Source organism: Callionymus lyra, chromosome 6 (assembly GCF_982586985.1).
Source record: "Callionymus lyra chromosome 6, fCalLyr1.hap1.1, whole genome shotgun sequence".
Classification (NCBI taxonomy): Eukaryota; Metazoa; Chordata; class Actinopteri; order Syngnathiformes; family Callionymidae; genus Callionymus; species Callionymus lyra.
Genome location: NC_141823.1, coordinates 23,913,034 through 23,940,595, shown reverse-complemented (window position 1 = coordinate 23,940,595; position 27,562 = coordinate 23,913,034). Strand labels below are relative to the sequence as shown.

Below are 27,562 nucleotides of genomic sequence, written 5' to 3'. Positions count from 1 at the left end.
GGTCAAATGTTTAAATGTGGCCTCTCCACATAAAATTTAAACATTAACACCCGTCGGCAAGTCAATGGAAATGCTTTTTTCCCCCCTCGCAGATAAGAGAAAAGTCAAATGGAAATGACTCGCAGGGTTGTTTTGGCAGTGTGCACAGAGCTGATGGGGTCTAGGAAATTGAAGCATGTCAGTGAGATTAGAAAAACCAGCCTCAGCTCGGACTGGCAGGCATGTAAATGTGGCAGACCCCGCTGTGTCCCGGGCATCCTTTTTCTCATCAAAAAATCCCATCACTGCATTAAAAGGCTATAGCCTTAGTCTTGAGAATTAATTATTTAATATTCCCTTTTCAGATTTAAATCACTTTTGAACTCCACTTGAACAGTCCAATTGAATCCTTCATTTCCTTTCAGAAAGAAGAACTCAATTCAAAAGAATATGGTCTCTCATTGTCAAACAGTTATAATTCATCTTCTATCCATCCATCAACCTTTGCTACTAGGATGACATTCTCTGTATTTGGCCAGATCTTCTTATGGTCTATATCTAACACAGAAGGCACAGAGAAGTCAAAAAGGATACCATAGATAGAATGAAAAATGAAATGGAATATGAAAAAAACTGTACACCTAGCTTGTGTGAAGACCTAGTCATTCGTCTTTACATAATATACAGTATATACTGTTAATGTTCAATAAATGTACTTGAAAGGCAACAGATGGGAGATCAAACTTACCTGACTCATTCACATGTTTCAAATGTTGAAGTCTTCCTCTCCAAGATGCAGTAAGTCCCTCATCATGAACATGTTTTGAAGTATTACTTTTTTAAAGTTGTTCCCTGTCTAAAATCTCAGCGAACGAAAGGTTACGAGAGCAGAGTGCATTGTGACGTAATAAAGGTCTTCAGTCCTCCTCCAGCCAGCTTTAATTTGTTTTGTTTATACAATGAGTCCCTTTGAGGTGGAGATTGATGACGTGCAGTGACCAATCTTGATGCTTCACCAATCACAGCAGACTGGGCGTGGTTATGGTAAACAAGATTTTAACTCTAGTGCTGTGTCTCAAATCGCATACCACTCTTAGTATACTAGAAGTTAGTATGCATCAGTTTAGTGTACGTACTAACTAGTACGCAAATTCTCCACAGATAGTATGTCTCAAATCAAACACTGCTGCTACACACTAACTGGAAATCACATGACAGCTTCTTCTTCTACTTCTATTTAATGATGTTTCAACCAGCTGTTTGAACGCTATCGCCGACACCTGCTGGCAGCACGTTTTGCAAGTTTGGAAAAAGAAATAAAGAAAAAATATGAGAATCTAAATAATCGCGAGATATTTAAGCTGGTATCAACAGCGAAGACGTGTCATCCTTCTACTGCTGCTGATGCACCTGTAAGTATATGCATATATATGCATTTATATATGACGTAACTTCCGTTTTAAAACGTCACAAAGATGGCGGCTGTTTAGGGTGGTTAGTGTCCATCAAACCATACTCAGTTTTGTGGGCGTGTTAGTACGCCAATTTAGTGTGCATGGCGCACTAAATTTTGCATACTAAGAATTGAGACGCACTAACGCACTAAAAATACTAACTTTTAGTACGCTAGTTTGCGATTTGAGACACAGCATAGATCTCTAAGCAAACAAATCTTTTCAGTGGGTGGAGCTAAAGCACATTTTCTAATGTAAATATTTCAATGAAAAGAGAGTTTTGTTAAAACGGACACATACTAATGAGTACAATATATCTAATTAAGAGAAATTAACACGTTAGTTGTACTTTAAATCTATATTCTAATATAAGATGTCTCTGATCGATAAGTGCCAAAGGTCATGGTTAATTATGTAATTATTGGACCATGATCATGATCACTAATTATATTGAAATTATCTTAAGAAAATATAAGACGTAGAGAATATTCTCAGCTTCCTACAGAGTATGTGCAGCAGCAAGGATTTACTAGTTTAGGAGTGTGTTGTCCCATATCAGGTTGTGTGAAGCGGTCCCAAAAGTGCTCATTAGTGTTGTTTACTGGCGAACCTTGTCGAGCTCCACAGCCTTCTAATCATAAATTTGACGACAACAACTTCACCTTAGCAAGAAAGTCTCTGAGCTTCCTGAGAATGATCTGTGATCAACAGTTGATGACACAATGTTGTGTTATTTTATTGATGTTTTTTTAATAAGATCCATCCTTCAAATGATTCTAAAATATATATTTCTTTAAGGTATATTTCCTTAAACTGAGACGTCAAACTATGACACCACGTTCCCCTGGGACGGACGAATCACTCTCAGTGATCATGTGACTAATCCCTCATATTTTCTAGATCAAATCAGATAATTTGCTCAGCACAGATACAAACCCATTAAACCGAAAACACAGCTTGGTGTGTGTGCACAAATGGAGCAGAGTGAGCTTCCAAACACGGAACACTGCATAAAATATTATGGTATCGGATCAATATCCTGCTTAATATGCCATGTCATGAACCTTTACTGCCCAAAGGAACCCGATAAAATCGTGATGGCCAGAAGCAGGATATCAAGCACTGTGAGGAAAGTCAAACAGTTTTTCAATGGATAGCCAGTGTGCCGTGTTTTAACCTTTAATGACTGTAAAGCCTGCCCTGGCTGTAAGTTTAATATAAGGTCCCTTCTATTTCTCCTCATACTATTTAAATAACTCTACAGGAGAACTTCCTTAGAGGTATTTTAAAAAGTGGATCTTTATGTTAGGTTCTCAGAGTCAAAGACAAAATAATGCAATTAGAATAGACTTTTGTAATATTCTACTCAAGTAAATATTTTGTTTTAAAATGGTGTGTAATACACTTTATCAGTTAAATAAAAATAGAAAAGCAGCCGATACCATGATTTTTACCCCCAGTCATAGCCCTATTATTAATTTATCTGCCTTGTTTGGAAAACTTTATAGCATTTGGGCATATCATTTCAATCAGTAATAGAAATAAATCAGTCAGCGGGCAAATAAAATGCGAGAGGTCGCAGTGCAGTAGGACATTGATGTAGCATTGAGTTAAAGATTTAACAGATCGGGGCTCCTGCTCAAACGGGAACAGGTTGTAAACATTCTGACATGCTGCAGAGAACCAGGCAGCAATGTAGAAGTTGACAAAGGAGTAACTGTTTTTTTTTGGTTGTTTTGATTATTTTGTAGCTGTTTTTAACCTTAAACCTGAATTTTATTCAATGTGTATTGAATCTCTTTGAGGTGCTTTTATCGACCACAAACAGGCCAAAACTACTACATTATTTACATTTAACTTACATGCTTCTATGATGCAAGCAAAAATAAAGAATTCAACAAACATCAGTTTTGAGTCGTGTTTAAACACCAAAAGGAGAGAATATTTAAAATTGCTACCAAATTATCGGAGAAAAAAAAAGAAAGTAGATCAGACTATATACTGCAAAGTTACTGTTATACTGGGCTATAAAAACTAAAGAGGGACAACAAAAAATAAACAAATTAATAAACAAAAGGTCATTAAATAAGCTGTGGTCTTAAAATGTGATTTATTTTAGCAATTTATTTTAAAAAGAATCCAAAAATATTAGCATGAAAAAGAGCAAATACAAAGTAAGAAAAGACAAGAGAAAAGGGTAATCAAATATAGATCTTTACCATGTTGCTATACAAGTGTTCAATTGTCATTAGAATCATTTCTAAATGGTCAGTTTCAAAGTATAATTGTTGACCTCATGCTCAGGCTGCACGGATGGAGTCAGGCATGTGGCCCCCGGGGACCACAATATTCCCAGGTCTGCTGTAGATATAGTTTAATTCGCAGGCATGTGGAAGCTCTTAAGAGCACACAGTAAAAAAAAAATGGACCTGAGAAAGTGAAAGTGCAATGAACAAACACAAGGAAATACATGCTGGTGCATCAACCGAGTCAACGCATTATTCTACTATACCGTTCTTGTTGGCAACGAACTAAAACATTTTGCTTTTTATTTCACCTCACACTCCTCTTCCCCACTGTAAGTGAATGCACCACCACGCAGGTTTTGACGGGACCGCGCTCCTTCTCTCCTTCACCCGTCCCGCCTGCGAGGGCGGGCAGGCAGGCGGGCGCGCGCACGGGAGGTGGCGGGGGTTGCGCTCGCTCCCGCCGCCGTCCCTGCTCTCTGACCCCAGTGGCAGCTACGACTCACTGCACTCCGTCTCTCCCCCTCTCTCTCTCTCTCTCTCTCTCTTTCTCCGTCACATCGCGGCGACTCACTCCCCCTTTTTTTTTCTTCCCCCCGCTGTCTGTCAGTGTCTCTCAGCAACCTCCGGGGTTCACTCTCCTCCTCTCCCCCCCCTCACCCGCCACCCCGCCACCTTTCTACGCTTTCTTGTCTGGTTTTCTTTTTTTTTTCCAACAGGAGCCAGTCGAGGTCCCGCCGAGGTCGTAAGGTTCTTGCCCCTGTGACTGCAGCAACCTCCGGAGGAGCGCTTACCAAAAAAAAAAAAAAACCCACCGCATGGACCCGCGTCTCCGACTCCTCCTCGCCGCCGCTTAGAGGGCGACCCTGACCCGGTCGAGAACCTCTCGCCTCCTCGGGACTGATATTTAAAAAAAACAACAAAAAAAAACAGCCGCACACGACGAAGGTAGAGCCTCTCAGTTTTGTATTTTCGGGCGCGGGAGGAAGGGAGGGCACAAGCCGGGGAGGAAAAAAAGGCGACAAAAGCCGTCGGTTCGGAGGTGGTTGTCACGTACCGGGGAGAGGTTAGCTTGACACCCGCCACCTTTGGCTGCCTTTTTCACGAGCACCGGGAGCAGAGTTCACCCGCTGCCGCGGACCTTTTCTCATTGTGTGTGTTTCCGCTGGGCTGAAAGCGACGGTGCACAGCAGCCTTTTTTTTTTTTAAAGGTGCATTGGCGGTGTTTTTTTGTTTTTTGTTTTTTATTTTAGTGTAGCGTTGTGACTCTGGAAGCTGCTAAATGTGAAGCTAAAGCGTGTTGATAAAAAAAAAACTAGCAGCTAAAGCTAGAAGGCTAGTTGCTGCTGGAGATACACATGCAGGCGGCGAGTACTATACTGTAAATATGTTCATATTTACTTATTAATACACGAATAGTCGCCAGGTTTAATAATAAAAAATAACGCCACATGGAGGTTTGTAAAAAGCTTCAGTCATTCATAATTTACAGCCACTGGCTTCCCTTTCAAGTTGTTTTTTTTTCTTCTTCTTCTTCCAAGCTTTACTCGTTTTAAATGGCACGTGTAAAGGCTCCAACTGGCTCGGAATAAATAGGATAAATCAAGTTTTTTTAAATGCGAAAGTAGGGCAGCTTTTTAGTATTTTTTTGCTTTAAAATATTCCTCGACTTGGAGGTCAAAAGCATCACAGGATATAAGCATCAAATATTTTTCCCAGAGAGTGGTTGATTTCCCTCCAAAAAGATGACAGGCTTGTCATACTAGGAGCTTTTTTTTTTTTTAACACCCCCCCCCTTCCTTCCATTCAGCACTTTGTGTATCGGGGCGTCTGAGTGTATTATAGACGGGGCGCTACATAATGACAAGTCAGGGAGGTCAGCCGAGAGAGAGGGGCTGGGGTCTGAGGAGAAGCAGCTATAAACCCGGGCTTTCTGGCGAGAGATGGCACACGTTTTAAACGCCGGCTTTACGTCCGTCTTCGTCGGTATTTTATAAATAATGTAAATGTATTTCCACATTTCAAATCTGTTCGACAACGCTGCTTTAAAACACTTGGCTACCATCATTTTTGTTTTAATTAATTAAAACAGAATTTGCCAAATAATCCAGAATATATTTATAGTTTAAATATTTTGTCATTGCAATCTTGAGCCACCGTCTGATCTGACTTACTGTCCTCTTGCTCCTGCAGACCTGCTGCGAGAGCGTGGAAGTTGAGTGAGTCGTCGGCTGTTATCTCCGCCGCCCCGCTTCGGAGACTTTACTGGGCTTTCTCCGAGCTCAGTCCGAAGGATGACCGCTGCACGGCTTGCCGCTGAATCCCGGTGAAGGAGAAGAATCTCATGTCCAAACGGCGGAAGGATGGCTCATGGCAAAGTGACCATCGCAGTGGACGAGTACAGCTCCAACCCGACACAGGCTTTCACACACTACAACATCAACCAGAGTCGCTTCCAACCTCCACATGTACACATGTAAGTCCAAGCATCACACTTGTCTGCATGGTTTTTAAGCGACTTTCCTGGATTAAATATAATATTTTCTACTGAAGTACAGTCGTAAATATTAGATGTTTCTGTTCGTCACGGCAGGGTGACCGAAAAGTGTGTGACTATTTTGGTGTTGTGTAAAAGGAGTGCATGAAGTTGGTCTGTGCATATTTTAAACGGTCTGTAGTTTTTGTGATGCTTATTGGTTGAGACGCAAGCTTCAGTCGGTTAAAATGCGCTGCATTGCAACTGCTTTATAGATCGGACGCTAACATTTTAAACGACTTATTGAGAAGGAAATGTTATAGTCAATTGATGCCAAGTTCACTTAAGTGCCTTGTCCTTGCTGATCATTAGTTTATCTAATGATATTCTGTATTTCCGTGTGAAGCGCTTGGCGTTTTCATTTTCATGCAAGAAGTGCTTGAGAGAATGATTGACTTGATTGCTCGCCATAGCTGTGATAACGGAGGTTAAATACATATTTCTCATTAGTGTCTCTTTCTAGGAAAAATATGTACTTAAACAGAGGAGTCTTAGGAGTTGGTTAAATTAAAAGTGATCACAGCCTAATTATAATGTCAGTTCTCATTAAAATGTATGTTTCAATGCTATTATTACAGATACATAGATGTTTTTAAGCTACTGGACTAATTGACATTATTTAAATATTATTGATATTCTTCAGACAATTTAGGATGGTAACAAATTTTTTCAATTTCTTCAGACACTTGTTTTGGCTAATCTTCATTCTTTGTTTTTTTTTCCCATGAATTTGTTATCTTTCATTAAAGTACTCACCGTGGAAGGGCACTTGGATTAAATGGAACTTTTGTCATTGCACTTAGCTGCTGTTTTGTCACTTTTTGTCAATAATAAAGCACATAAAATTACAAGTGAGACATGAAAATGTTCCATATAGAGTGAGTTTTAACTTTTTAACTAATTTTAATTAATAAGCCTTTTAGTGGAAATTTTATTTTCGTCGTTCCTAAAAAGCACAACATGTTACTTGCATAATTTGAGGTTTTCTATGTCAAAATGACTTACTAATGCCTTGAATATTATATTTTGGCATCTTTATTGATTAATGTTGGGTTTAGGTTTTATCGGTTTAAGAGTATGTCAAAACTTTTTTTTCTTTTAATAACAGTCCATATGTTGGTTTCTTAAGCTCTTCGTTTATCTCTTTCCTAGATATTGATTTAAAGCTTTAAGACGTTCTAATCATGAGTAAAATTTAATCAAGATGTTGGCAGAAAAAGTCATGTATATAATGTGTTTCCATGATTGTGCGATTTTGTTTATCGTCATATTTTCAAGTTTTCGCTTGGTACCTCACTTTGACCTTCACACAGCTGCAGACCACGTTTTCAGCAAAGACAGACAGAGAAACTGCAAGGTGGAATTTAATAGATTTATGTATATTTGGATATTCTGGGTGATTTATTTAAAAAAATAATAATCATTTTTAAATAGTTGCTGGAAAACCTTGTTTGAAGGGGTTGGTATAACATATTCTGCTAACTATGTAAAATAATTAAATTCTGATCTCTGAGCTGCTCAATTGTGAATTGTTGTGTCAGAAAAGTTGCATTTTATTTAATTATTCAGAAAGCTGCAAGAATCAATGCATTGGCCGTCCATCAGATATCATTATCTGCTTTAAAAGCCTCTGGGAAATGCAGTTTTGATGGAAAATAATGACATCAATATCACACATTGTCTATTGAAGTACCTATATGTTGATGCATAAGCGACTCAAAAGCCTAGTTGTGATAGATTTTGTAATGAGTTTGTGTATAATAGAGCTTGTAAAGCAAGCTTATGCTTTTAACACTTACACACTTTGCTTGTTTTTAGTTTTGAAGTAACGCAGACAAAACTTTCTTGTATTAAGACACTTCAGATTTGCTTTTCTATTTCATTTTTTATTTAGCGAAAAAGTCCTTGAATGTTGATGACACATTATAGTTTAATCGCAATGTAAAAGTTTTTTGTTTTTTTTGTGAGTCCCGAAGGTGAAGTTGTAGGACGTGATGAGGCGGAGGGGCCTCTCAGATATGTGTTTGGATAAATACATTAGGCTGTTTCCTGGCTTCCACAGAGCCTGCAGTGTTTTACTCTGTCATTCTGCAACTCAGACTGGGAACTTTAGGATCGCACACATGCAAGACTCGCATACACCCACACACTCGCCCGAGCCCCCCTCATGGTAAAATACTTATAGTGTACGATTTGATGCTTAATTTTCTGAGATAACCATCCTGTCTTCCGTGAGTTGCTCCGTACAATACGTGTTAACTTATTTAGGATGACTCGAGTTCTTATGCGACAACAGAAATGGTCTGAAAAAGAAAATAAATGTAAACTCTGCTAACGTAAAAAAAACAAAAAAACAATGTGAGGAATATTTTCACAGAACATATTCTGCAACCGCTTTTGTTGGGTGTAAATGCATTTTATAAACTCGAAAGTTAAGAATACACACACACACACACACACACTCAGTGATACACACTCAGTGATACACACTCAGTGATACACACTCATACACACAGTGGCAGTTCTAAGCTAATGCTTTGGAACGTGACCCTGAAGTCAAAGCAGCTTTTCTTCGGAGCATGGGACGTCTCGCTCTGTCTGTAAGTGAGCGGCAGGCTCCGTCCAGCTCTGTTTGTGTCTGGTTTATTTTTCTCTGCCGGCCCATTTTTTCTTTCTGCCCCCTTGTCGTCGTCGTCTCGTGAAATGAAATGCTCAGCAACTTGGAACATATGCTTCGAGTTGGGACACTAATGGCCTTGAATCCAATTTGAGCAGGATCTAGGCCAGACTGCAGACGGGCCGAAAATGCAGACTTGCACACAAAGATAAAAGGAATCCTGAAAGCATCTCTTATTTAGAAAATGTAAATGAAACCCCCTCGCTTATACAAACATCTTTGCATCGCATGACCACGACTATCCTTTAAGAGCAATTTTAACCAGAAGTCAATGGTTACTTTTTGGATAATGTTGCTCTTTAATATCAAATAATGCACGAACAAAAATATATTCGAAGATGGATTTCAAATGTTATCCTCGGTCAAATGGAAAAATCTAATATTGATCTTGATCAAGATATGTTTTCTTTGTGACCGCAATGAAATATCAGTGTAACCAAAGTAACCCTCTCTCACCGTGACCCTTTGTTGTTTGTCACAGTAAACTACACTACTTGCCTTTTTTAAGTAGTAGCAGTACAAAGACGTCACCTATCCTATCTTTTCCACCTCTCAGTTATTCAGCCGCATACTTTGGTCACACTAGAAACACCAGTCTAGCAATAAAACCTTCTATTTTAACTGTTTTAAATAGAGAGAATATGTGACAACGATATGCAGGATCATTTGTATGTTTCTAAGTTAGGTCAAAGATTGTTTGAGCAAACATTACATTAACTTGATATGTGAAAATGGAGGGAAAAGTTACAATGATCGGTTACTGTAATTACTGTACTGTTATATGCTCGGGTATTCAGTACAACTTAAACTAAAACTGAACCTTTGACTATTATGACCTATGAGGTCTAATTATAAATAACATTTTGCCATTTTTTTTCTGTGGTTATTTTTACTTTTCATTTGAATCACTATTTTAACAACAAATAAAAGATAAAGTAAATACAGATTTAAAGTTTAAAACTCTGCCTCACTTAACACACACACACACAACCAATTAAAAATCCTTAACTTTTGCATTGAACCTCTTTGTTACGTCCTTCCATTCATGCCCAATTCCCTCCACAGCAGATTCTTAAAGCACTTCAAAGCCTATAACTTGCCAGGACAAAGACACCATCCCTTTTTTTTTTTCTACCCTCTTTTTGTTTCTGCGAGCCAGTCGCTTCTCACAGGCAGGAGTGGAGGGACTTTTTGTAACATGAGAACCCTTGATTAACTTTCCTCTTCACCCCTGACCTGCTTGGAGTCTGGTGGGACGCTGGTAGTGAAGTCAGAGTTTGACGCGGCGGGGTTAAGTGACAGTTGACATTGGGCAGGTCTACTAGTTTTTAAATTCAAGCTTCCAAAGTCCTTTTTAATATTCTGAGTCGTCCATGCCGTCACAGTGCGCTGTCTTTTTCTGTCACTTCCTCCTCACTTATGAATTTCATTACCACCATTTCATTGTCATTAATCATATGCCAAGAACCTTATCTTACTTTTAACCTCCCCAACCCTTTAGTCATTGTTGCTATCTGGTGCTGTGGATAGTTAGTGTTGAAGGGTCTTGAGGGCGGATTTTGTTTAATTGGTGGATCACTACCTTTTAATCAAAACTCACTCTGAAAAGTTGTAAAAAAAACAAAAAAGCAAAGGGGGCCAGAAAGGCTCCAAGCAGATCAGATGATAAGATGACTGATCAGAGGTACGTGCCAAGCTAAACCAGGTTACTAGGGCTTAACCAGGTAATTGGGGACTGTTGTTGTTTATTGATCATTTATTGCGACAGAATGGCAGTTATCAAAACATTTCAGAAAAGCACGCTAGAGTGAGTGTATTGGTGGAAAGTACTGCTAGATTTATATCAAGACAAACATTAATGAAAACACAGCTGTGATTAAAAAATGTGTTGCATTAAAAAAGTGCCGTACTAGAGAACGAATTGGCTTGGATCAAGAGATGGAAAGTTGGATAGTGTGCATATTAAGTATATCACTAATGCATTTAGGGAGGAAATTGATAAAAATAAAAGATACAAATCTTTAAAAAAAAAAAGAAAATCGATACAAATCACATCTGCACATTCTTGTTTTTGTTTTGCTCTTCAGGGTGAATGATATACTTGTTTTATGATAAATGAATGACAAAGGTTAATTATTCATACTCATGAAAACTGAGTTTCGTTGTTTTGATTACAGTATTTTAGGTTCCACAGTTTTTGATTGTTTCCCCGCATTTCTTATGGGATAAATATTTTTTGACGTTTTGTTATTTGATTTCGGCCGAAGGGCAGTTGTACTCTCGATATAAAACAGGTTTCTTTGGAGGGTTTGATGCATTCTTGAACATGCTGTTGCTACCATTTACTCTAGGTCATACATAGATGGATAGTGTCAATTTTACATCTTGTGTACAGCAGCAATAATTATGTGACTTCTTTTTTTTAAATGTAAAACTCTGAAACAACTCTGTGTAATGTTTAAAAGGGTCAAAGAACATTCGTTGTCGCCACTTAATTACTCTAAAGGACTTGACCATTGGTCATTTTAGGGCATCTTTACTGTTTAAAACATTGTTTGTGATACATATGCTGGGAAAGAGGCACTACTTTATGAGCACCTTTTTGTAACTCTCATACCGACAGAAATTCTCTGAATAGACTGAAGTTTTCTGCTGTTAAAAAAAAGAAAGAAAATATAACTTTGTCTTCTCATGTCATTTGCAACATTTCTTTATGCTTTATTACACCTCAATGGCTTCATCTGTTTGAATCAATTGTGTGCATCTGTCAGACTAGAAGGGGGTGTAGTCGTCTGTGCTGCTGTCTCGAGCATGAACGTTGTGTCCCTCTGTGTCCGGCTCGAGAGGTGACTGTCGTTCTATCTTGTTTATATGCTTTCCCTGTATTCATGTTGGTTTTACAAGCAACAGAAATGATTGCGGTTTATATCCCTCTGGACAATTGCACACTGAAACCGTAGGTTGCTATTGATTCAATGTTTTCATAGTTATTATATAGCTAAATATTTGTTTTACTAGACAACAGAAAATAATATGTTGGCTTGTTGAATGTTTCAGACAGTGGTTGTGACTTCTGTTCTTTAGGTAACTGCTCTCTAGTTTAAAGCAATATTTTACAAAGCAGATTCTTTATTATTGGCTCACTTCAAATAATTATCTTAAAATTTACACAAGAAATATTTGATATTCAATTGTATTTATTTGATTATCATACTGTCTAGGTCAATAGTTACTTTATTAACAGTGTTTAATTTACACAGCCTAAAGAAATAGAAATAATTTAAAATCTGAGACGTACTTGGCACAATTATATATAAACATTTATAGCCACTGACTTGGGAGAAATGTTCTTGCCAATACGCTCCAGAGCAAAGACGCAGTACTTTCTGAGCTGTGTTTTCTTTTCCAGGTAAATTCTGTTCCACTAGTTTATTCTGCCTGCAGTCTAGTGGTTGGTTTTTGGCCCAGGCATCCATGCTTGTCTCTTCAGCTTTGCTCCCATCAGCCCTGCAGCCAGGCCAACTGTCAGCAGCACAATTAAGGGCTGTGCAATAATGAAAGGGGCATTAGAAGAAGCAATTTATTTCCCAGCGCAGTGCCGGAAGGTTCCTCCACTGCTGATATTCTATCGCAGGCTTTGTGTGCTGCACTCAGCCATTATGGCGGGAGGAACAGGAACGGCAAGGAAGACACATGCTGGCTTAACAAATGAAGAAAGGGATGCATGAAAAGGGGGCTAGCATCAAGACTGGGAAATGTAGCATCGTTTCTGGAAAATACCCTTTTAAACTTGTTTGTTTTATATCATCCACACAAAGACGTTTCGCTTGTGCGGTGTTTTCCCCCTTTTCCTTGCATCTTTGCTTTGCTCTCTCCTGCACATACGCCAACCTGCATGTGCCGGCGTCCATTCTTCGCCATTATGTCTGCGTTCATTTTGTTCCTCTGAAGTTTATTGAATTAGCGCAGACAGCTGAAACGCAGAAGATAACGCAGACGTGCTCTCCGAGAAATGGTATTGCTCCGTGGACGAGTGCACGGAGGGATCCGACTGTGTAACTTGGGGGAGGGGAGCCTATAAAGGGGTAAATGTGGAGCATTGTGTTCATAGGTTGTTGTTTTGTGTTTTTTACTCTCCTTTTAATACCTTTTAAGAAGATCGTGTCATTTGAACTTGCAGTGTTCATTTCTCTTCTATTTTGCATTAAACACTCAAAATTAAATAACCTAAGACGAGATCTTAGGGTGGCCAAATTGCTAAATACATTCGAAGTTTCTATATTATTGCACCGTTTAGAAAAGTCTTCATTCTATTCGTCAGGTAGGGGCTGACCTGTTTTGGTTGATTAGCAGACTGCTCCTAAAATCCCCTTTGACCTTTGGGGTTTGAGGTGGCTGACTCCACAATGCAGCTCTTATTGATGGGAAGTCTTTAGCTGAGCAGAAACATTAACAATAGAAGCAGAGAGCGGAAATGTGGATGAAAAATAGGGCGCAGAGCAAATCTATTGGCAGCATGTATTAAATGGATTGTGATTGACAGTTGCCTCTCTGTGACGAGTGTCTGGCCCACAGGTTGTTGACCCCATTAACCCTTGACTGGCCATTAGGACCCACTATTAGATTGGCCCTTAAATTGTAAAAACTGAATCATGTTAATGAGAAAGAAGTAAAAAAGGAAACATTTTTGCACCGTATATCCTCACATTTAATGGATCTCCTACACTACACACGAAATTAGTTAAAAATACATTAAAGTTTTTTTAAATTAAAGGACTTATTCTTGTTTCTGCCTGTCTTGAGTATTATAATTGGGCAGTGTCTTTTGTGGCGATGTAAGTTTCAAGTATGTGGAGAGTACAAAGTACGAAGAAGATGGAAAGGATGAAGGCCGTTGTTACTTTCTATCACACTTTCTATTCCTCATAAAAAGTCTCAATCTTCGACTTCACAATAAAAATTGATTAAAATTTTGCACCGTAGGTTTTGTGTGATGGACTAGACAAACCAACCTTCAATTCATTGATCCATCAAATGGAATAATGTTGGTTTCATTTTTGCACTTAGGACTTGCATATTAAGACATTTCTTAAATTTGATATAAATGCTGGCAGTATAGTTTAATACACATGCAAATGCATTGTTTATTTGGAGCCTACAAGTCTAAAACTTCAACTTTCTTCTTCTACTTTTCGAGAATAAAACAAACAGACTTGGCAGAAATATTACTGTGCGTAAAATGTCAAATTTAAAGGACCAAGCTCTGGCTAAACTCGGACTCTATCTACTTCGGAGCTTTCCCCAAAGGGCCGCTTCGCCGACAAATGGAATGTCATTATCCAAACTAAGTTATTTGTCATATTGAGTTTTAAGGACTACACTTTGTAGAGATGTTTAATGATGTGATATTTCTTCTAGAAAGGACAGAAATTACTCAGTTGGAAGTGTTTGGTTGAAAATTAACAATGAAGTTCAACAGCTTCAGTTACATTATAATTGAACCAATACTGAACCAATTAATCTTATTTGACTATGTTGATACATTTCCTAATTGGGAAAATATTTCACTCTTTAAAACTGAACTCTTAGTTTTTTTTACTATTTACATATTTTAATGGTAAGTCAAGCAACAGTTCTTCAATGCAATGCTGTTCTATGCTCAATGGGGGATCTCAGGAATGTGCAGCGGGAAAAGCAATTCGTGCAAAGCATGAAACATTTTGCCGTTAATTTTTTGTTTCTGGATGCGCTAGACAAGTCCCAGCAATTCAAAATTCACATGTATCAATAAAACCGATGCACATTAATTCATCTAGTTTTCACCAGGCTCTTTAAGTGTAACTTAATTTTTTTTGTTTAACTAAGAGCAGATGTTTGCTCATCGAGAACATATTTCTGCAGCCACAGAACTCGGTTTTGTGTCAGCTCCAATGTCATGCTAGAATTTGAGATTGTGCTTCTGCTCTCCTCAAGCACATTAGCATTTTTCTCCTTTTCCTTTTTTCCTCGTGTCCCTCTGAAGCTCGGGCATGTTAACACAAACCTGCATGCTAACACTGTGCAGTCTGTTTAAGAATATACCCATAACCACAGCTGTAGACTCTATTTTTTAAAGTGTCTGTTTACGATAGATCATAGACGCACACTGATGAATGACTCTGGCCTGTTGATTTCAAATGAACCCGGCGGTCAGTAATATGGTGATTGTGTTAACAGGAAGGACTTGGTGTGCGTGTCTGTGTGTGTGTTTATGAAACTGCAGCAGCACCGTGAAGCTTTCTTGGCCTGGCCCTGCTCTAATTGATGGGGGCTGACTGTATATACTTTCATTCTCAGGGTGGATTACATCTATAAGGAAGCAGGTGAATGTTGTTTTTACTTAGGCCAGCTTTGCTTTAATGTACAAGGGATAATGTACAGTATCGTTGCATTGTTATCTGGAGTAGCATTTATACTTACTTCATGAGAAAAAACACACACCTTTGGTTAAAGAAACAATTACTATGTCAGGGGAAAAAAAATGTTTAGCTCATAATGCAATCTGTCTCGTCCAGCAAGTGCATAACTCAGAACATAATTTCCACAAACAGTGCCTAAAGTCAATCTTTCTATTAAAAACAAAAACTGACTGCTGAGAAATGGTCATCAAATTCAAACTAATCTAAAGATCTGAGGATTTGCTTTTGCCTGCTCCCTGATGAACCTCCTGTCAAGGGTTTGCAGGTTTTCCCCGAAGCTATGTGGGTTTACTTTGTTTAGAAACATTGGTAACAAAGGAAGCGCCCACTGTTTGTATTCCTGGTAAAATGTTACAAAGGCCCCTTTCAAGCAGCTCCCTTGATATAGCCCTGTCAAAAAATTATTTTAAACGTGTGTATATATATGTGCACAGAAGTGTGGCATCTACGACATTTTTTTTTTTCCCAGTTGGTTTTTATACTGACCGACAACAGAGGAAGATATAAATGGTGCAGATTTCAAATGATTCTCTCCTGCAGAATTTCCCTTGACAGAAGCACTGTTGCTTCCTTGTTGAAGATACCTTAGTTGTCATTTTTATAATTTTAAACATGTTGCTGCCAATGTTTTATTGGTTTATTTTTTTTCTATAATGCATTACAATCAAAACATTTTGATGAATTTTCAAATCTGTTTTAGACGTTCAGCAATAATGTATTGTTATAATGTATTTGTTAATCTTTCAATAGCATTTATGAAGGAATGCACACGTTGCAATGTACCAAACTGTTGCTAAAAGTACTGATGACAGATGGTACCAGATGACAGCAAGGCTACAGATAGTTGCTGTTCCAGTTCTCACCACATACTAATGAGAAGCAGGTCTGCAGTGTGTTCACACTGGACATGTGACAAAGTGACGTATAAATAAACATGACTGCTGTCACATGATGAACTATTAAAGACATGTTTTGATGTATGCTGATATACCTCAAATGAGGTCTTGTGTTTTAATATTTTATAAACATTCTAAGCTAGATTGTCTGCCTGATCAATATTTAAAATACCCTGTCATTTTTCCTTTTTTAATTTTAAGTGATGCTATTTATTTTTTTACAATAGAATATTAAAGAAAGATAAACTTTCGGTTTTCTGTAAACCTGGAAACAATGCGATCCAACTGCATTTTATTTATAATTCTACATTGCATTGTATGAAAAAACAAAAATCTTTTATTTAATTTAACAAATGAGCCGCAACAACTACACCCTGCTTTACGCATAAAATTATGATTTATTCGTACGACTGTTAGCAAGACCTTGAAAATTACTGCCCAATTAAAGTACTCACACAAGTTAATTCTTTATTGATTCATTCTGGTCGAAGTATAAAAAAAGAATAAATCAGCTGCCTTAAAAATCCAATTTTTAACCGATGACATCTTCTTTTGTGTCAAGGTTTCCATTTTCTCCATCTTTGTGGATAATTTCCTGTTCAGAAGGAAAGCCTCTTGGATTTTTATCCGTTAGCAAGTTGACTGTGTGTGCGCTGGACAAGTTGAAGACTGCCATGTTGATTATGTGTGAGTGACATCGCTTCTAATGAAATAATGGTTTGGCCGCTGAGTGCCGGGTGATTGCACGCCACTATCTTCAATTACAGACCAAACAAGTTCCTTTCTCCTTTTAGCCTGAAATGCTTCACGTTTTCCTTCCCTCGATAACAGATGTCCCTATTTTGAACACAAAGGCCGAAAGAAGCATTTTAGCCTGCTGCTCTTGTCCTCTTAAGTGTTTTTCTTCCTGTGTTTTTTTTTTTTTTCCATCAGATAATGGATAGATCGGACACAGCCTGCCTTAATGCACCGTGTTTTGCTGCCAGTGTCCTCTCTCTGCACATGAATCACTCTCTCGCATTTTAAAGTGTTGTACTGTTTGTTTTCTTATAGGGTCCATGTCCGTCGTTTCATAATGAGTTTTTGATCAGAGGATTTCTCTCTTTTTTTGTGTGTGTTTTCGTAGGGTCGACCCGATTCCCTATGACACTCCCAAACCGGCCGGACACACCAGGTTCGTGTGCGTGTCAGACACACACTCCCGCACAGACGGTATCCAGATGCCCTACGGCGACGTGCTCCTGCACATGGGCGACTTCACTGAGCTGGGCCTGCCCTCCGAGGTCAAAAAGTTCAACGACTGGCTAGGTACTAAGCAGCTTAAGTCTCGCAATCGTCAGCATGCACACATTGTTTTAACACATGCACACACGCCAACGTGGTTTTATGGACGGGGTTGGGGGGTGGGGGGGGCGGAGATGTCGGCACGACATGTGCTGCTCGCACAGTCGCCTTGGACCACACAATGACGACCCCCTCCTTGCACGTCTGTCCTGGTTGACCCTAAACCGCTCTGCTTAAGTGTCCAGTTTAACCCCAGTGACCTAACATCAAAGTTCATTTAACCTTTGACCTCTCGCTGGGACCACATGCTGTGTGGTAGAAGCACTTTCTAGCTTTACGTCTGTTACAATTGTTAAAATAAAATATCATTAACAATCACTTTTTCTTTAAAGTAACCCCAGTTTCTAATTCATGTATTTGTGTCATTTTTAATTAGAGAATCTAAAAATGGAAAAATTAATTGAAATTAAATACTTTTCAATGATGATGATCAGTCTCAGCAATTCTCAGAACATTTAATTTATTTTCCAACCACATCAACAAGGGATGGTGCTTATTTCAGGAATGGAAGCAAAAAGCACGTAGAAAAGTAAACTTGATCATAAAATCTGTTTTTAATTAAAAATTTAAGCGACATCTTTACTTCAATTTATCTTCAAAAACTCAATCATGCCATTCAATGGTGCCTTTCAATTGAATAACGTTTGAATTGTGTCTTTGTGCTTATTTGGAGGTTCGGCACGTGCAATAGCTTGTTTTATAAATAGCACTTTACATATTTTCCAAGTTAAGTTTTAAACTAGTTGTGTGTGTGTAGAAGTACATCTGATTATCAGCCTGGCAGGATCAAGATTAAAGTCTTGTAAACACAATGAAAGGAATTTGAAGCCAAATGATGATGTCTTAGATGGAAAGTAGCATTGTGCTAAATCTGGTGCAGCCATCTTTATAATGTAAGTGCACATTGTCATTTTAAATAAATAAACTTAACTAAACTAAATTTATCAGTACAATACAATGACACACATCTTCAGAAGTAAGGGAAATTTTAGTGTATTTGGTGAATTGGAGGCCAATTCTATCAACGTGTATCTTTTCCTAATTCCCACTCTTGACAAAGAGTTTACACTGAAGGTGTTGATCCATGGCCGCTCTACAAACTTCATGAAAGGAATGTAAATAAAGATATTAATAGTGAAAGTATTATTTGATGTTCTTCCTAAGGAGGCAGTGTTTTCAGCACTACAATGTCAAAAGTTTGTGCTGAAGCAGAGGGGACTCAAAAGCTTTTTTTAAATTTAGCATATGGTTAAACATATTTATTCACATTTGGGTCTGTGCAATGAATAATAAATAGTCTAGTATTTGTTTGTATTAAACCGTATTACAAAGGAAACATATTTTTCAAGGGTACATAAACATCTTTTTACTTTTTGGTTTTGTCTTTCTCTCCTTCATACCCTAGTTTTTGTGGAGCGGATCAAATAAATAAATCTTGAATCACTCCTCGTGTGCTCTGAGATGTATTAGAGTCATAGTAAAAAGCAGCAGAGTCCCGAAGGAGAAATAGAGCCGAGAGTTGTTTGATGGTAATTATGTTTTCCTCACTTTTCCCTTGCCTATTTATGTAGGAGATGATTTGCTTGTGGAAGTTTTGTCTGCCTGCGTGCGTGCTTGTGTGTGTAAATGGATTTGTGATCCAGTTAGGAGTGCTGGGGGACTCGGAGACGCCCCTCGAATATAAGGTTAGACTGGGATTTATGATCCTGAGATGCGACAAAAGCTAATTTAGAGCAGCAGAAATGAAACCTATAGACCGGGGGAACCATGATTCTTTCATTCTCAATATTGTTGGACCACTTTATAATTTAATCACGGTGTTATGTTTATTGAATCCACATGATCTGATGGAATATTTGATTTGAGAGGAAAGGAACACGAGCTGATATTCTGTCTTGATATATGGATGCATGGGGTGAGGATTTTATATAAAAGTAGCAGCTTCATAAAGACAATTATTTTATTTAAAATTACATTTGTGAAATGAAGAAAAAAAACGATACAAAGGGTTAACCGTAACTCTTAAATTTGTTAAAATCATTACCTCACTCACCTGAGGACCATTAAAGTCTCAACTTTTTTGGCAAAAAATCCAGCCACCTAAGAAAAATGTGGAGAAAACTGGCTGATCCTATATGGGCATATATCTTTCCAAACTTTCTTTCCAATATCTTTTGAAGAAAGTATAGGCTGAGAAGGGTTTGCCCCGCTTTTGCCTAGTGCTCAATCAGCTGAAATAAAGTCGCGAGTGACTTTGTGATGGCAAAGGGGACCCGAGACAAATCACCCGGACAGAGGAGAGCAAAGAGGGCAGAGCAGAAGTTGAACAATGAGGGGATGAGAATTGTAATAGATGTTCTTCTCCATTTAGTTCATGCTTTTCCCAGCTGTCCACAGTCTGCGGAGATAAATGGTGGTCCAGCAGAGGTCAAGCAGAGCGGTCAGTTGTGGTTGTAACCTTGCTGTCTGAGCACAGAGCTTTTTTTTCTTTTTTTTTCCCTTCACATATCTGAGTATTACTGTATTGTTTTTCAACCCGACTCCGCTTTGGGTCAGATATTCATTGAGAATATTAACACATTTGGGGAAAGAAAAGCATAACGCAACAAATCATAAGCTTAAATTTATGCTTCACTTGTTTAATTTATGTTTTAAATTATTAGAATCTGAATCATAAACGTGTATTGCCAGTGTTGGAATCCCAACATTGGATTTTCTTTTACAGAATAAAAGAATGAAATAAGATGACGCATACAATAAACAATAGAAAAACGGAACCAATCACAATGCCTGGGAACGAGACACCATTGTTTGTATTCTCTTTATTAGGAAGTTATGTTTGCCAAATATGGAAATAAGATTTTTATTTGATTTTTCAGTAAAAATCTCACTTTAATGACCAAAATTATATTGATTCAACAGAGTTTCTTCTACAAGTTTACATGTTGAACTGTATTTGGAAAAGTAGGACACCTTTTCATTCAGACATTTCCTGATGTTTCTTACCACATCTTTGCTGATGACATCCAGCTCTACTGCTCTTTTGATCTAACTGAGCCCCAGAGGATGAACAGCTTAGTCAATTGTTTGCTAGAAATCAAACAATAACCGAGTGAAAACACTTTGCAGCTAAATGTGGTTCCAGGGTTGAGTCAATACATGGATGACTTGGGCAGTCTGTCAAACTGAGCCTTAAAAGTCTGTGTGTTGTATTTGATAAAGACATGTCTCTAGTTCAACACTGCATTAAACTAACCAAAAACTGTTACCTTCAACTGTGGAAAATATCTAAACTTAGTAAAAATGTTGTCACAACACATTCTGGAGCTTGTAATCCATCTGTTTGTGTCTTCTCGTTTATACTATTGTAACAGTTTGTTTTCATGTCTTAACAAGAAGTAGCTGTCTCGCCTGAAGTTGATACAGAACTCTCCAGCGAGAATTCTGACTCGCTCTAGTAGAAGAACTCGCATTTACCCCCATCCTTAAATCTCTTCACTGGCTGCCAGTTTCTTTCAGGATCAACTTTAAAATTCTGGTTCTTACTTTCAGAGCTATTCATGGTCAGGCTCCTCCTTACATCATTGATCTCATCCAGCCTTAGACCCCAGCTCAGGCTCTGAGGTCTGTGGATCAGAATCTACTGATGGTTCCTCGCACACGGTTCAGGACCAGAGGAGAGAAATCCTTCCAGACTGTTGCTCCTAAGCTTTGGAACGATCTTCCTCTCTCTCTGTGTTTGATGATCTACTGACTCCTTCAAGAAACATCTCAAGACAATTTTATTCGTGCAGGCTTTTCCTTGATTCTCTGAGACTCCTGTGTTATCAGTGGTGTCTTGACCTTTTAAGCATATATTTTATTGGGTATTGTTTTGATTGTTTAAGCGCTTTGTGACCCTGGTCTGGAAAAGCGCTCTACAAATATTACTTGCTTACTTTTAAAAACCAGTAAGTGGTGAGTTCTTATTTTTCAAAAAGTAACACAGACAACAAACATTTCAACTTAACTGCACTGCATGTTTTTACTTTATGCTTTAAACCAACGGTGTCCTAACTTTTTGAGGAGGTTCAAAATAAAAGCACATGTTCATCCTATTCAACACACGAAAAAAGATCAATCAGAAAACCAGTATTGAATTTAAGATATCGGTATCAGTACCCGTATTGAACATTTTAGAAAGAAACTCCGTTAAATCCAATTGGCCTGACTTGGACATGCCTGCTTCAAAACGAAAGACTAATCATTTTCAAAGCTGATTAGAGCTAATTGTGATTTTGTTTCCCCACCAGGTGGCCTCCCGTACGAGTTTAAGGTGGTGATAGCAGGAAACCACGAGCTGACCTTTGATAAGGACTTCATGGCTGAACTGGTCAAGCAGGATTACTATCGTTTTCCCTCCGTCTCCAAACTCAAACCGGAGGACTTTGACAATGTCCAGTCACTCCTCACAAACTGTGTGTATCTGCAAGACTCTGATGTCACCATAAAGGGATTCCGGATATACGGGACACCATGGTAAGCTGAGATTTTTATCTCTCATCATTATCCTCCAGGCTTTTACTAGCAGTGCATTTTAAGAAGCTGTTGCATTATGGATTCTTGACATAGAGGTGTGCGCCTGGCAGTTCTCCAGTTCGGCTCTCTGTTCGTGCTCACAGAGATTCTTACATGGAGGGTGCTATGCCCTGCTTGCACATTCCTTTATGAGCTCAGGACCTCGCCTGCTCCCGGGGCTTTCATTACACCTGTGTTTTGACACAGGGTTAAGTGATACGCGTGGTACCCGGGACTGTCTGACAATAGGCTTTCAGGTGTGGAAAGAACACCAGGAGCTGTGTTTAAATGTTGACTGTGTGTGTGTTTAGCAGTCCTGGGCAGGTGTGAGCATTGTTGGAATATTATTCTAATCTTTGCAGGCATAAATCTGAGTGAATATGGATTCCTAACTTCCATTGAAACGTGGATGTGACGAGTGAATAATGGAGGCCCAACTCTCATTGTCCCTGAAGTACTACAGCAATAAAGTTGTTTACCAGAGATATGATTAAAAGTCTAACCGTTAGTTGACACATTAATCACTAGAAATTGCTTTCTTTTGTCATGGCACAATTAAAGATGCAAATGAGGTGCTTTGGTGCGGCCACTGATCATTTTTATTATTCTTGGCTCAATTGGAAATGAGTGGATTCATATTTGTGTTGCGGTGTAATTATTCTCAGCGTTTTATTTCACACCAGACTCAATGACGGTCCCCTGCTTATTTATCTTATCCGGGATTGAACAAAGTTGAAATGTGAAAATATAATGGATCACTAATTTATTTACTTTATATAAAGCTTAACGTTTAAATCAGTTGGCAGTGTGACCTCAGTTTTGCAGCCATTTTTAGTCCTCTCTTTGTCCTGCTGTGACACCCTGCTCTTCCTGTTAACTGTGGCTTCCCTGAGACTTGGCCTAAAATAACTATTTTGGTCAAACCTTCATCCTCAAGCGGCTATAATTAGCAATATTGCAGCCTCTTTTTGGAGGATTCGGATACGTTTGCAAACGAAGGGATTCTGTAGCATTGCTCGGACATCACAGAAGCAGGAAGAAGATAATGCTCTTTTTCCCTCCATCTATCTTTCTAGCTGCCTTCTGCGTTTGAAAGGCAGGATGCTGGCTGCCCTCCCTGGTGGGTGTTTAGTGTGAGGGCTGGTAAGTGTCTGTTGTGACAGCTGGGGGTCTCGTGAGATCCTCGGCGGACAGATTGGACGCCCCCTCCTCACTCATCTGCAGCTTCCTTGCCTCCTTCGCACCCATATGCCTCGACAGTCCGAGGTTCGGAATGTTTGTCCAGTGTGAGGTCTTTTTTTATCCATGTGGTGACCCTTCGCTTCAATACCTACTGACCATTTTACTGCCGTCGTTGATCCTGCGTTAACTAGCGCAGTCCAAACAAGGATTTAATTCCTCTTGAAGATCTCGTAGTCGAGAGCAATGTAAATTAATAAAGAATTGGAATAGTAGAATCAATTGGAGCTAAATTCCTCTTTTTAAAAAAATACGACCTACCACTCTCCATACCTTCTCCTTTATCTGGTTTTAACCTTTGACCCCGGCAGCAGCTGCCATCTATTAAGTTATGCCTCACGCGGCTGACAGAACCAGTACCAACTTCTGTGGTGCCTACATGTCTACGAGATAAGAGGGCAACTGCAGATAAGATGAATCTTTGACATTATGCTCTACAGAATAGACTTTATTATTCTTAACAATAAGGAATAAATTGTATAGTGGTGATACTTGTTTTAATTTCCTCACACTTGTACCGTCCTACATTGAAAGAATGGATTTAATTTTCAAAGTGATTCACATACAAATGACGATCACTGCAGTTCTTTTGAATGTAATTCATCTATAATGAGCTTCAGATTGCCAGTTAACTAGGAAGCCATTCAAAGCAGATAGATTTATATAAATGAAGACTTGATGAAGCCCATTTGCTGCGGTGAGTTTGATATCTAATATGATTACCGCTCTCTTGTCGTCCTCTTGGACTAAAAATAGTCAAGATTATTAAAAGCTGTTAAACATTTCTATGTGTTTTGGAGCTATCCCTGATTTCTATTCAATATATATATTTTTAACTTACAATTTTTAGTCTCTTTAATGTGAATATAGAATCATTTTGTTGACCTTAAAGTTAATAAGTGTTTGGTAATGAAATAAAATAGTGATTTTCTTGGACGTCTAGAACTGTTTTCCTCAACCAACCGCTCTGTTAATGCTATTACTATTGTAAAATTTGAATTGCATTGTTTTTTGCTGATTTAATGGTTGTTATTAAAATATTCTGGCTTCTCACATAAGCTATAGTAGGCATATATAAAAGGGACAGTATTTGAATCATATTCTCACAGAAAAGTTGATCTCGGATAGCGACTTATTTCTTTCCTCTTAAGAATTGTACAAGACAGTAACTAATGACAAATATTAGGCGGTGCGATGTGCCTGCTTGATCATGTGATAATTAGACTGGGTCATTAGGAGGTAATTACCATGTCATCATCTTTTCTTCCTGGAATAATTGACCTATTCAAACTGATTGATGTGCTTGTATAATTATATCTGTCCGGGTATTAGGAGAATTAACTATTGAACTTTCTGTTGGCTCTGATACTGTAAATTAGGGCTGCATGATATTGGAAATAAGTGCGATATTCGATATTGGTTTCTTGAATTGCGATATCGATATTGGGGAGCGAATACTGTAGGGGAGGTCCGGGGGCTTAGATAAGCAAAATTATTAGATATTTCCCTTGTTTATTTCCGCCCTTCAGTGCAACATGATTGGAGAAAAATATCACTTATAACGCTCAGTTTCACAGGACTTGGGTTTCCTGCGAAACTGAGCGACATCAGAGAGGAGCTGCCGGCGCATCGCGATATCACCAAATCAATAATAAATCCCACCTCCTTGTACACGCACATAACTGTTTATTAATGACCTGACGCTAACATATTAGCTCATTGGCATATGGCGAAGACGGACAGGTTTACACTTGTTTGGAAGCTCCGCGATCTTATAAGAACACTGAGTACAACTGAGACGAGAAGTACTTACAGTATGTTTCTTTAGCAAAGGGAAGGGAAGAGAAGAGATGAGTGGCTGCTGAATCGATAACTACTGTTCGAACAGCGCTCATAAGTTAGTCTTGCTTCCATGTATATATTGAGCCGCACTAAGTCAAGACCGGCAAGACGCGTCGCCATAGCAACCGAGCCTAGCAAGCTGCGCCGCACAGTTCACAGATAGACCAAGACGTAAACGTCAACGAGACATAGAAGTACAAATTGACAACTTTACAGAACGTGACACTGATTGGTCGAAGTGCACATTTAAGAAATGCTTGATTTATACAATAAAAATATAAATTAGTGGACATGTTTTCGATATGAATATCACAAGTGTGAATATCGCGATATAGATATTTTTTTTGATATATTGTGCAGCCCTACTGTAAATGTGTTATTTTGAAATGACACAACACATTAACTTTTGCCATTGTTAACAATTGATAACATTGTTATCAATTTTTGAACATCATCATAATGTATAGATTTTAGTGCGGTATGTTCTGTATCTAGTTTGAGAAGGAACAGAACATTACGTCTGATAGTTATGCTTCTTTGAAAAATAGAAGTGAGCCGAATCAGTGCAGCATGACTGACATGTAACACACCACTTAATGACAGATGCTAAGCAGACGCAGTTCTCTACCCTCACTTATTCACACTATGCACGCAGACGCACACTCGCATGCACACTCTCACACACACCTGTATGGCATCTGCATATTGTCAGTCAAGAATAACACCCGCCTCATTTAAGATAAATAATTCCACATTTTTACCATTAAATAATACAACAAATATATAAAAGCTTTACTTGAATTCAAATTCTACAATTTTTTTCATGCTAATGTTGAAAAATAAATATGTTGCTAACACGAGAATTTACTAAACTGTCTGATCCAGCCACATACATTATTTAATACCGTCTACAACATCAACCTTGATGCAACTCATTATGTGCAAACTACGTTAAATATAAATGCATGACAATATGATTTGGCTAATGAAAATTAAATCAGAGATACAATCAGATCATGGGTCGGATGGGAACTGATATGTGTGGAATCCTGCCTGTGGGGGTTGACTCTTGCATGCTGCTGACTGACTTGGAACACTCTAAGAATGAGTATGAGGAAAGATGCCTTCCTCCGGCTCAGAAGGGATTAACAGTTTTGTGATTCTGGGCTTGACCACAACTTAACTCCCTGGTTGAAGATCAAACTGCTGCTTCTCCCTCTGAGGCTTCCTCTGTGATCCTTCCTCTGTCGTTCTTCCTCAGCTTCCACAGAGCCTCAAGTCTTTTTGTAATTTCCTCTAAAACTACTTCAAATTTATCTAAACAGTATTTTTTCTCTCTAAACTTTTGGTGTGTGTGTGTATATATATATATATATCAACGTGTCTTCCTCTTGTTAGTCCCTCCTAAGTCAAATACAATGCATTTTTCATTTACAAATTATCTTTTTTAATTCATGAAAATATTTAGTTTGTACTGTAAAGGTCAGTTTTCCCATACCTTCAGGAACTTGTTGTGTGCCTGTATGTGTCGTGAGACTTTCTTTGTTTGACATCAAACAATGGCATTTAAGAAAATGGCAGCTTGTTTTGATTTGGTCTATTAAGGCGACTAAACAACTGCACCGTTCTTGACATTGACCTTTTGCAGCATTGTAGTTTATTTTCTTAAATGAGACCCAGGGGGGATTGAAATTTTGGAGTTGTATGGTTTTGATTTTTCTCAAACTTGAAGTTAAGTTGGGTAAAGACATACTGGAGAGAGGCGTTAGTAGTTCAGGAAAAACAAAATGACTGAAATATTACGGAAAAACCTTATTAAGAAATGAATTATAATTTAATGGAAGAAAATACCATGTATTTGTCACATTAAAAATGATATTGACCGCAATTGAAACGATATAATTGAGGTTTCACTAATCTGACTGCTGATCATCAATACACTTGGACCTAATGGAACTATTTGCTTTTTCGTGGTAGATGCGAGGACTCATAAGGCCAGTACACACTATAGCACCTTTATCGCTAGAGTTCCTTTTTATCATAAAGCCCGAACAAGTTTGCATCCTTTTTTTTATATTAATAGTGTTTGTACAAAATGTCAAACATCTCATTGGTCATTTGCACCTTAAGATCCAAATAAGTCGATGAGAGTGTTTTTCTTCCTCACCAGAGATTAATAAGCTGCTTCCTCTTGACCATCCGTCACTAGCCACGCAGACAGGGGTCCACCTCAGGACACGGCCAGCAGCTTTATCATAGAAGCCAGAAAAATGGCTGATGCAGCGAAAGTCTTTTGCTGAATCCAGGCCAGACCGTAAGATGAGCCTTAAATGA

The 27,562-nt window shown here is 38.4% G+C and overlaps 1 protein-coding gene across 1 annotated transcript in view; it reads left to right on the top strand.

The window, feature by feature from the left end:
* The first annotated feature begins 4,139 nt into the window (after positions 1-4,139).
* Positions 4,140-27,562, top strand: part of mpped2a (metallophosphoesterase domain containing 2a) — a 43,492-nt gene continuing 20,069 nt past the window's right edge. Inside the window, exons 1-4 of the mRNA XM_087794332.1 lie at positions 4,140-4,627; positions 5,873-6,155; positions 17,373-17,554; positions 21,883-22,108. Of these exons, the coding sequence (XP_087650458.1) occupies positions 6,043-6,155; positions 17,373-17,554; positions 21,883-22,108 (521 nt within the window). The 5' untranslated portion in view covers positions 4,140-4,627; positions 5,873-6,042. The remainder of the gene's footprint in view (positions 4,628-5,872; positions 6,156-17,372; positions 17,555-21,882; positions 22,109-27,562) is intronic.